Source organism: Styela clava, chromosome 6 (assembly GCF_964204865.1).
Source record: "Styela clava chromosome 6, kaStyClav1.hap1.2, whole genome shotgun sequence".
NCBI lineage: Eukaryota > Metazoa > Chordata > Ascidiacea > Stolidobranchia > Styelidae > Styela > Styela clava.
Window position 1 is genome coordinate 11,398,156 of NC_135255.1, and position 11,680 is coordinate 11,409,835.

The 11,680-nt window shown below is 34.9% G+C and overlaps 1 protein-coding gene across 1 annotated transcript; it reads right to left on the reverse strand.

Moving 5' to 3' along the window:
* Positions 1-9,837: 9,837 nt before the first annotated feature.
* LOC120331509 (presenilin-associated rhomboid-like protein, mitochondrial) lies at positions 9,838-11,457 on the reverse strand. The gene has a single exon (XM_039398601.2). It carries the CDS (start codon positions 11,250-11,252, stop codon positions 10,092-10,094), a length of 1,161 nt encoding a protein of 386 aa, XP_039254535.2. The 5' UTR covers positions 11,253-11,457; the 3' UTR covers positions 9,838-10,091.
* Positions 11,458-11,680: the final 223 nt, after the last annotated feature.

Genomic DNA, 11,680 nt, shown 5'->3' on the forward strand with positions numbered 1-11,680 from the left:
CGGTCTCATGGCTAGCACATTGTGCGGCCTAATGAATTTCATCGAAGCATGTACATTATAAGGTACAAAATTTGAAAACCAGCCGCGCGACTGGTGTTGCAGCCCTTATCAACTTATTATTGGCAGGATATTTCGATTTTTATGCGTCGGAAAATGTAAAATATTTACTAGGTGATCTAGCGACGCCATCATGTCGTCTACGTTCTCGTTGATAAAACCTAATTGTAATTTTATCAATATCCAACAGTGAAAAATTAGCCTTGATGTTTCCGGGGGACCCCTATAAAGACACGGGGTTCGAATTGTTTCTATGGAAAGTGTCAATCCCGATGAATGCCCACAATCGTTACTCTTTTTCGGTATTACACACATAATAAATATTTGAAAATTGATAGTTTTACCCAATATTCATGCCACCCATCCAAAAAAGCAATCGTATTTTTGCGCGAAGTATAAAGTATATTTCGCGCCAATATTAATGCCTTTCATAATATATGTTCGCCTGTTACCTCTCTGACAGGTGAAGTTGCTTGAAATATAATTTCCCATCTTGCCACAATATCGCTTTTAAAATTTTAAAACGTTTTCTCAATTTAGGGTTAAATATTCACGAAGAAGAGGAGACAAATAAAATTATTGAAAAACGGTATGCTAGACAAGGGTCCTCAACTACGGGGTCGTAATTTCCCAAAAAGACAACACCACAGCAACACGACTGAATATTATCAGTTTTTACAGTGTCAAATATACAACACCTATCATCAGATTTGATTGAAGCATTGGATGACTCGTCAAGCGATCGCGGGTTGAAGATCGCATTTGATGGGGTTATCAGCTGCTGCAATGAATGTTGTGTTGACATCCGGAACTACCTACTCATGTGAAAAGACCTTTTCTGCGTTTTCATACATAAAAAACAAATAGGCCTACAGATCAAAGCTAAAAGTAGAAGAAGATCTTCGAGTGGCTCTTCTATTGTGTTCAAAACACAAAGCTAATAATTCGCATTAGTCATAATAAACGCTATTATTCACGATTTTATGTGATAAGTCCCATATCATTTTGTACAAGAAATTGCTAATATCAATAATCGTCTTAAAATCGATAACTAATTACATGTTTACCAAATGCTTGGGTCGCGAAAAATTAAAAAGTAGTTGCGGACCCTTGTGCTAGTTAGTAGACCTGCGGCAAGAGCTCAAGTCAATTAGATAATATATTATTTATACACTCCAGATTATTAGATGTTCTTGTAGACTTGATATACGCCGTTATCTTTCATTCCATGCATGTATATTTTTTATCAGTATATTTTTTTAATTTATTTTGGCAATGTACACCTTGTTGAAAATTTGCGATACGCATATTTTAATATCATGACATGTACCGCAAAAATAGTGCAAGTTTCTGTAGTATAATTTGTATTGTGGTTCTGTCGGTTTGTTAAAATAGGTTCTGTGCAAGTAGCGATACTTACATCAGGAATTTTATAATAAAATGTGTATCTTTTTGTTTAATATTTTGGTCTTATTGGGTGTTGATTTATCAAGTGAAGTTAGATGACTTTAACCTTAACTTCGTATACGCCTGATCATACCGCCGAGCCGAGTTATCCGAGAAACATCTGCGGATAATTAATTTTTCAGAAAATGTTCATTCGAAAGTTTGGTCCTAATTATTGAGCATCGTTTTTTTTTTTATTCAGCTGTTTAACGATCGCAGGTTTATATCACCCATAGTCCGGCAGATAAGGGGACCTTTTTGGCCCAAGTTTGATTTCAGACATAAAGTTTTTTTTATTTGTGATTATTCATCCTGGGGTCATTGCCCATCATTTCTACATGGGTGTGGAGTTTGCAGCCTTGAGCAATTTTTTGCTCGATATTTGTATTAGTGTTTTTCGTCAAACCTGTGCATCATAATGACGCACAACCTGAACCATAACCTGTTACAATAATATGTTCAGGTTGTGCGCAATCTTGGTGCACAAACTACGCAAGCACCAAATTTATTAGGAAATAAAATCAATAACTTTTTGGTATTTATTGAGATATTTGTATTAGTGTTTTTCGTCAAACATGTGCATAATCATGACGCACAACCTGAACCATAACCTGTTACAATACTATGTTTAGGTTGTGCGTAATCTTGGTGAACAAACTACGCAAGCACCAAATTTACTAGGAAATAAAATCAATAACTTTTAAGTATTTGTTGAGCCCAGCTTTGGGTCGCGACCCATATACAGTATATGGGAATTCTGTCGAAACATACGCGTAAAATAAAGAGTACTATTTCAAAATACCCACTTTCGTTGCAATTACCAATACAAGCCTGCTAATGCAGTCGCCAGTGGTTCAATGGAGAACAGTCAATTATTTGTTGTTGATTTATCAAGTGAAGTTAGATGACTTTAACCTTAACTTCGTATACGCCTGATCATACCGCCGAGCCGAGTTATCCGAGAAACATCTGCGGATAATTAATTTTTCAGAAAATGTTCATTCGAAAGTTTGGTCCTAATTATTGAGCATCGTTTTTTTTTTATTCAGCTGTTTAACGATCGCAGGTTTATATCACCCATAGTCCGGCAGATAAGGGGACCTTTTTGGCCCAAGTTTGATTTCAGACATAAAGTTTTTTTTATTTGTGATTATTCATCCTGGGGTCATTGCCCATCATTTCTACATGGGTGTGGAGTTTGCAGCCTTGAGCAATTTTTTTTACGGCTCGATATTTGTATTAGTGTTTTTCGTCAAACCTGTGCATCATAATGACGCACAAACTGAACCATAACCTGTTGCAATAATATGTTCAGGTTGTGCGCAATCTTGGTGCACAAACTACGCAAGCACCAAATTTATTAGGAAATAAAATCAATAACTTTTTGGTATTTATTGAGATATTTGTATTAGTGTTTTTCGTCAAACATGTGCATAATCATGACGCACAACCTGAACCATAACCTGTTACAATACTATGTTTAGGTTGTGCGTAATCTTGGTGAACAAACTACGCAAGCACCAAATTTACTAGGAAATAAAATCAATAACTTTTAAGTATTTGTCGAGCCCAGCTTTGGGTCGCGACCCATATACAGTATATGGGAATTCTGTCGAAACATACGCGTAAAATAAAGAGTACTATTTCAAAATACCCACTTTCGTTGCAATTACCAATACAAGCCTGCTAATGCAGTCGCCAGTGGTTCAATGGAGAACAGTCAATTATTTGTTAGCGAGAATTGTTATGTAGCGGGTTGATTACGACAATGACATTAAACAACATGATGCGCAACTCCGGCATTTTTGTCCGAAGATCGTATTCGATAGCACGCTCCAATGCACATACTTGACGAGACGAAAACGAGCGGATGTGTGCTGCTTTCAAGGCGTAGCACGAATGGTGTTCGTGCCTGCTTTGACAGTTGTTGTCGATTTTAATGATATTTTTGAAAGTTGGGGTAAAAAGAAATCGGTAAAAGTTAGGTGAATACTATTGTTGTATATCACACCCGGGCATCGCACTGTTAAGTACATGTGGGAAAGCCAGCCTTTGTCAAATACTACGAAGTTATTAATTCAGTACGGTACGTAGTTGCCCATTTGCCGAAATTACATATTTACTTACCCCTTATGGTTTCAAATAGTTCATGCACCTCCAGTTAGATTTTTTTAATCAGTGAGGATATATACTCACTGTTGATTGCTGCTCATTGTAACATACTATTACGCATTCACTTTTATTTGCGTATTGAATCAAAGTGTTAACAAGTTCACCTAACATTTCACTCATACCGGTCTATATTGTATAGTCTGATTTCTCAAGTATTTGGAGCCACGAATGCTTGTAATTTTCTGACTAAACCCTTTTATTAGTTGGTTTATATACCAAATTCAGTAAAATATTTTTTAAATAAAACATGAGATATTGGATTTATTAGCTTTTCCATTCTGAATCATATAGACTGCTTTATTTATTCTTAACGAAAATTAATAAATCTCCTCTCTTTCTTCAGATGTGAAAGTTGTGGACAAACCTGTCTAAGCATTGTGAGACTCTTGCAGCACAAGAGGCAATAGCAGAAATAGTAAGTATATCAATCAAGTAATTAAGCCGACATAAAGCAAAACTTTCAACTATTCGTCTAATCTCAATTTCCTATTATTTATTCACAGGACAACTATAGCAGACGGGGAGATATCAGAAGTCTGGCGACATATCAGTGACAGTGTGATTCCAAGAAATATAATGCAATTGAAAATAGAAAATTGCAATAGAAAAACAACCTATGGAGGCATGCAAAGACATTTGACCCTCCGGTAGAGTTGTGTATGGCCCCCACATCCTGCAGGGCTTGGGGAAAATAACTAAAAATTCCAAAGCGTAAGATTGCATAAGCGGTCTTATTTGTAAAAAGGCACAAAACACGCCAGACATACTTAAAACAGCTTTGGAAATGAGGATTACGGGTACCTCACTGCACCTGTGTTATATTTGGTTCATCAACTTTTGGTAGTACTATAGAAGAAATTCCGGAAGGGGTATAATCATCATTCATGATAAAATACTATCATATATTTTTTGAACAACTTCAATCTAGACCAGGGGTCTCAAACTCGCGGTCCCAGAGAACTTCCAGTGCGGCCCTCGAACGCTTAACAATAATTGTAATAGTATTTTTGAAGTTTTTTTTTTATCTAAATGTAATAGATTTTTCAAACCTTCTAAAGTGAAATTGATTATTCACACAGAAAACAATTTACTGAAAGTAGTTTTGGAATATTAATTTTTTTGTCCACATTTTGACCCAATTAAGAATACACATCAAGCTAGCAAAAGAATACTTGAATAAAACACTTGAGTAATTAAATTAAACGCAAAGTACATGAAGAAGGTGGCATTTTCGAAGAAAATGGGAGTTGTAACATTTCTGCTCTTCACAAAATTCTGAAGCACATTGTTTAATTTGTCATATTTCCGTCAATACAATCAAAAAACACAATAAGCTCAGCAGTCAATATGACAAATTCGAAGACCAACTTCGAACAGAAAATTTCCATGTGTTTGTATATTAATATAATTATACAACGACTTAGATACTAAAAATCAATATCAATAATAATTCAAGCAATCCTATGCCACGCAATGTAGTGCGAAATGTCTTGTCGAAAAAATCTGTCATTTTTTTTACTGATCTATACATGAAATGATAAAAGTAACTTTTTTGCATTACTGGAATTAATTAAACATTCGTAAAGATCCAGATAAACCCATGATCATGTGGCCTCGTTAGTTAGAGTTGGTACTATAAAATCATTTCAGACTGGCCTTAGTATGCTGGTGACACAAAAAAGATGCCAAACGCCAGGACAAATGTAATTATTAAAACATTGAGTTTATTACTGTAGTATTTTTGTTAATTTTAGGTTCATATATTTAGATTAAGTTATTTTTAGTGTATGTATTATTCTTTCCTTATTCAAAGCTTGTTCAAAAATGATTTTGATGGTTGTACATAGAATTTTACGATTTTTTATAATAAATACTGTAACTTGCAAATGTTGCAATAATAGTGGAATGCAAATATTAATATGTAATTGCATTTGAAATTGAAGAAAATAATAAAACTTAATCCAACTGTTTAGTTGCATCACGATATATGTCACAAACTAAAACTATCTTAAAAATATCTTTTAAGTATACATTATCAAAAACTGTTTGCGGCTCTTTTTACAATTTTCAAAATGCAATGCGGCTCTCGAAAACCCATGAGTTTGACACCACTGATCTATTCTAGACGATTCAAGCATTGCTTTGGGAAATTATATCACTTCAATTAAATTGAAATAATCTCGCTATATTAAATACAAAATCGTTGCTATCATAAAGGTAAACCAATTCAGCCACTCGAAATATATTGGCCTTCACAAAGCAATGGAGGCAAAATTGAGAGTTCATGAGCTATGAACATTTGTTCTTTTCTTTGTCTTGAACTTTCCATACTCCACAGCCCCTATTAATTTTTTTTAATTTCAATTACCATGTGATGGTCATACATATCTTTAACTTGTATTTTCTGTCATGATGTATTATCTCAATGTGCCAAACTATTAATTAGTGTGCATATTCTGCTTCCAGATGACATAAATGTATTGTCATGTTTATTACCTCAGCTTGGAGTATTGACATGAAAAAGGTGCCAGTAAATTAGGTAAAAAAATTTTCAACTCATTGTTATAATCAGAATTCACAATCAATAGGAATTATAAACAGCCAACAATCAGTGAGAATTATATGCGAAATTCCTCAGAATAAATTTGTCTAAAATCGGAGGAAGGCAAAAAATATAGGTAGTTTCCATCCACACAAGCATTTCAAGAAGACTTGCTCGAGCCAAACTAAATGAGCATCGTCAGGTGATCGGTAAGGCTGCAAGTTGAATTCAGCCCTGCAACCTCCTGCATAGAAGATAATATTAATTAGTGGGCTATGAGCTAAATTCCTAAATTTAAACAAACCTATCTACGATGCATTATGTACCAGCGATGTTACCTACGATTAACTGAATATGTAATATGTCTAATAAATTCACCTACAAAAGCAAGTTCGATAGGTGCAAACTTTGTGTTATGGAATTGTATCGCAGCACAGTTTTGTATGACACCCTCTTTAAATGAAATTTCAATGATTAAGCGCAAACATTAAAATTACTAACTTTGAACTTTGTCATTATCTGCAAAATGTTCCACACAAATCTTTCCGCTATCGCGTTTGTAATCTTCTCTGATAAAAAAAAAACGTCTATGATGTCCAGAATTGCTCTTTACAGCTTGCCTGTTATTCCAGCTTTCCAAGTAAGCAAAACTTCTTAGATATAGAGATTATTTTGTTTCGTTACAGGCGCAAAAAGGCAGGTACTACACGTAAAAAATACGCCGAGTAGCAAAAGCGAGCGGAAAACGGACGCGAAAGGCGACGAGAAATATGTGCATTGGAGCGTATCATGAAATACAATGTTTTGCCTGTAGTCTTATGGAGTGACGTCAGAGTTGCCTATCATGTTGTTTAATGTCATTGATTACGACGACGCAGTGAAAGATAATATCCCGAGAATAAGAATGAGAAAATTGCTACATTTTATAGTATATCCCTGCGGAAGAATGTAGTTCATTCTTATGTTCCATGCCAATGCTTTTCAAACTACCAAAGACTCTCAACACTTTTGCTTCTCTTCTATTAAAATACATTGGTATTATATATTCGCATTTCCATCTGTTTGTTCGTGCTCCCAGATAACCAATCGGCGGCCTCCAAGGAGGACGGGGTCCCCTTTTAAGAAACCCTGTCATAAACTAAAAGAGGCGACCGTGCTTCTCCTGCCTGTTGTCATGCTGTCCCTGGAATTCAGCTACAACAAAAATTTCACAAAAACGGATTTTTATGATTTTATTAATATTCTCAACAATGAATGATATACGGGTGGTAAAATGCCAAGTTATTCCAACAACATGATCATGTTTTGCAATTTGCAACCAATATTTTGTATGTACCTTTGTTTGACAGAGCCCCAAGAGCTCTAACTAACTACAAATATCAAAAATGTGAGGCCAAAATAGTCACACTACAGCATTGTCAAATGTGCTGTATTTACGATAGATAACAGGTTTACCAAAAAGAATTACATGAAAAATGGTAAAATAAAGATCAATTCAGCAATATCTACTTGGTGATATGCATCTGTTGATGATTTTATGTGTTTGTTTCGGAAGTTTAATTACAGAATTAATTGTGGTTGTTGGGGATGTTTTAAAAAAGGTTGCATGGAAAAAAGTTTTCACAAAATGTCAAGGTTTGATGGTAGTAGATAAGTAGAAAAAATACTCCCATGTTTTTTTTCATTCGATAACCACGCCACAGAACTTCCCCGATAAGAATACGCAGCAATTACGAGAGGCAGAAATGCCAAGATGGGATTTCATCGCATTGCAAACCAATATTAGCAATTCTTATATATATTTGCTCATTCCCATCTGAACAGCGTGGAAAAGATTATACCCATCTACACATTTTAAGAACTATGTCAGATGAGAGTCGTATTATAGAATATCAGTAAAGGAAGAGAATGAAAAAGCTGAAACTAGTATTCTTTAGAACAGCATACAAATTCTATGGAATGAAATCATACACAAAAGCTCGTCAAAAACCTATAGCTCAATAATCAAGTGGAATTTGATGCATGTTCGCAAAAATTTGCGCGTTACTACGTACAACCGAAGCACGCAGGAAAATGTGTGTGATGTATTAGTATTCAAAACGTTTGATTCAACTATGTTGGCATAACAGGTGCACATCTCGGTTTCGCATACGCATACCTTCTATCTCCACAAGGATACTGTATATTAATTTTGCCAAAGTCAATGCAGCACTGAAAGGTTGCGGTTCTTCCAAAAGAAAACACGTTACACATCTTTAGATACCAGTGGACGGCTTTACATGGCCTTGTTCAGAGTGAAAGACCAGGTCAAATATTCCAATCCAATTCAACTAATAAAATATTTCCAAAGTCCCTAAGCTTAAACTCGGAAAACGAAATGCGCGCGGCAACGCAAATGTAGTTTGAAGAGCGCAATAGAAAGTGGCTAGATGCTGTCGATGGATCTTGGCTTGTATTAGTGAAATAAACTACTATTTATTGTACTAAAATTGAATTTCTGACACTGTAAGGAGATTCAATGTTACTATGTATGCAAAACTAAACCATGTAGTTATGAAATAATTGTTTTTAACAAAAAGGCGCTCCTGAAGTATTCGTACCAAGATGGCGCACAACCTGAACATTGTATGTTTACCGGGTTGAGGTTCAGGATGTGCGTCATCTTGGACCGAATACTTTAAATCCACTTAAAAAAAATTGCTCAAAATTATATACTCCACACCCACCTGGGTATTATTTTATATGTCATATACATTATATCTAAACAATAAAAAAAAACTTTATGTCCCAAAACAATGTTAAGGCCCGATTCTGCCGGACTATTAGTTAGGGTCACACAGCGATAGAACTCTGGACACACACCGCGTGTCCCACCACCAATTAAACGACATAATTCACCCAAAATCAATAGGCTTCTGGTCCGAGTTACGATGAATGCATATGCAAAATTTAGAGCAGATTCAACCTCGCTTTCGTGAGGTATCGCGTAACATACGAAAGTGTCTCTCAGACAAATATCTATCAACATACTTACCGATCCAGATCGATAAGTAACAACTTTTAATACATACCTATCTCATGTTCTAAACATTTAAGAGGTTATTTGTCGGCAACTTGTTTACTGCTTTCATTCTGTCACTGCATTCTCAAATTATGTCTTGAATCATGTTACTTTTATATATCTGATGCCTCACTACCACTTGAGTTTTTCACTGCTGCAATTGAATGACTTTTTTTGTATGTTGTGTAATGTTTTTCAATCACACAATGAAATTTATAATTTCCATAACCTACATCCAGGCCATAAAAATTTTGCAGTCCTGATTTATAATTATTATGCATCTGTCAAATTTTGCAGCATAGGTGAGCCATATATATCCATATAGATATATACTGGTTATAACCTTTTATCAAAGAAATACCCTTATACATACACCAATCGCAAGTTGTACTTGTTTCAAGTTGCAGGGAATCATAGCTATTCTGCAAGCGGCAGTCAAATAAAAAGACTGGAACAGAATGAAAGAGCTAGCTACTTCTCAACTGAATAGAAATCCCTTCATAGCACACTAGAACAGAAACGGTGATACAGATAATTGGCACATCAAGTTACCACTCAGTTTGAAAACAGATTTTGTGGAGCAATTTATTTCCAAATTAACTCTCAAATGCTTCACAAGTCCAGCAGTTAAAAGTTACCAAATGTGAATACAGGTAATAAATTGGGTAGGCAAAACTAAACACAAAAGATTACGGTTCTTCCAAACTATGGAAGCTTCTTACCTATCAGTGGCTGCTTCCGTACAGCTTCCTTTAAAGCCATGGTATTCGGAAAGAAATTTATGACAGAATGTGGAACAATTATTCTAATTTCCTATTTTTTGCCCCAGTATTCCATCACCTTTCTACACCAATTATCGAATGCTTCTTCACCATATTTAGCATACCATATACCAAACAACATTCCTCCCAAATGGCCCGCATGATCAAATATCATATACCTCCATTTAGAGAACGCACCAATCAATAGTCCTACTGTATCAAAACCTATAATAAAATTTTTTGCTGCATCAGCAGAAAATGTAAAATTGGGCAAAAAGACAATAGAGAGCAAATTATTTGGCATTTTTTCACAAGTGTAACCGATAAGACCCATTATTGCCCCAGAAGCTCCAAGAGAGGGATGTGGAATGCGTCCAATGTTCTTTACCATAATCGATAACAGGCTGCTGCACATCCCAGCAGTTAAATAAAATGCAAAGTATCTTTCATGGCTATTAACACCAGATTTTTGGGAGCGAGATTTAGAGAGTTGATTCCAAGCCATGCAAAAACTTGAAAGGACATACATATTTAAATAAAAATGAATAAAACTTTTATGACTGAACATTGATAAAATCATTGCGGCAAACTGATTTGAAGTATTTGCAAGAGACAAAGTAAACCATCGGATCATTATTTGAGGATTGCAAACTTTCCAGCCTAGGAATACAAGAAAATTTAAACCAATGATTCCATAAGTCACTTTGTGCACGGGAGAAAGATGACTCCAAATTTGATTAAACTCTGTCCTGGCTTCACCCTGTTTTTTTAAAGGCTTTTTCTTCAACCCTTGATTCCAAAAATCTTCATGGTATTTTTTGAAGTTTTCTCGTTGCCATATTGCACAACCCCCAAACACAACAAGTGCAAATCCTGCTGTATACATTCCGGATTTCAATAAAGAAAACAGAACACCTGGGTCATGTGCATTGCTGTAATTTGTTTTTGTTTCGTCTTTTTGACTTTTTTGGTTTGAATGAGTCACTTTTTCGGTTAATTTTTTTTTCAAACTCTCAGTTTTCTTTGTCCTAAATCCGCGAAAAGTGAATAACTGTAATTTGTATACCTTTGAAACATTACTTTTTGTATTCATCAATACTTGACCTAAGGTTCCGCATCTCCTTTGAGTAACTTTAAATGTAGAAAGCATTCGCAATCCAGAATATTGACCAAGTCTGCAATATCTCACACTCCAATGATAAAAGCAATTCATTTTATGAATAAAAATTGAATAGTTGATTAGTTGAGTCTGGTGAAACCCAGTAATATGTTCTTTTACCTAGGTCCAATGTCACAAGATCATGTATCTTGGTATCAGAGCTAATATTGAAAAGTAGACATAATGCAAAAGATAAATTGAGGCATTGAGTAAGCTTCTGGACGAGTCCGCTCTTTTTTTAATGCCAAATGATGAATTACTTTGCATTCCGAAATACAAAAATAGAACATTTGCATAGAAAATTCAAAAAATTTTATACATGCACAATATGTAGATGAAAAATTATTACCCACATTGATTATCCAATTTGATATTCCAAGTTATATTGTCCAGTTGAATCGTTTTCCATGTTGTGATTTGCAGAGTACCATTTAAAGATTAGATTTATTTTAGTTTATGGAGTATATAGGCATGTAAAAGAA

Coding starts and splice junctions, on each gene's coding strand:
- LOC120331509 (XM_039398601.2), bottom strand. CDS start 11,252: ATGAATTGCTTTTATCATTGGAGTGTGAGATATTGCAGACTTGGTCAA.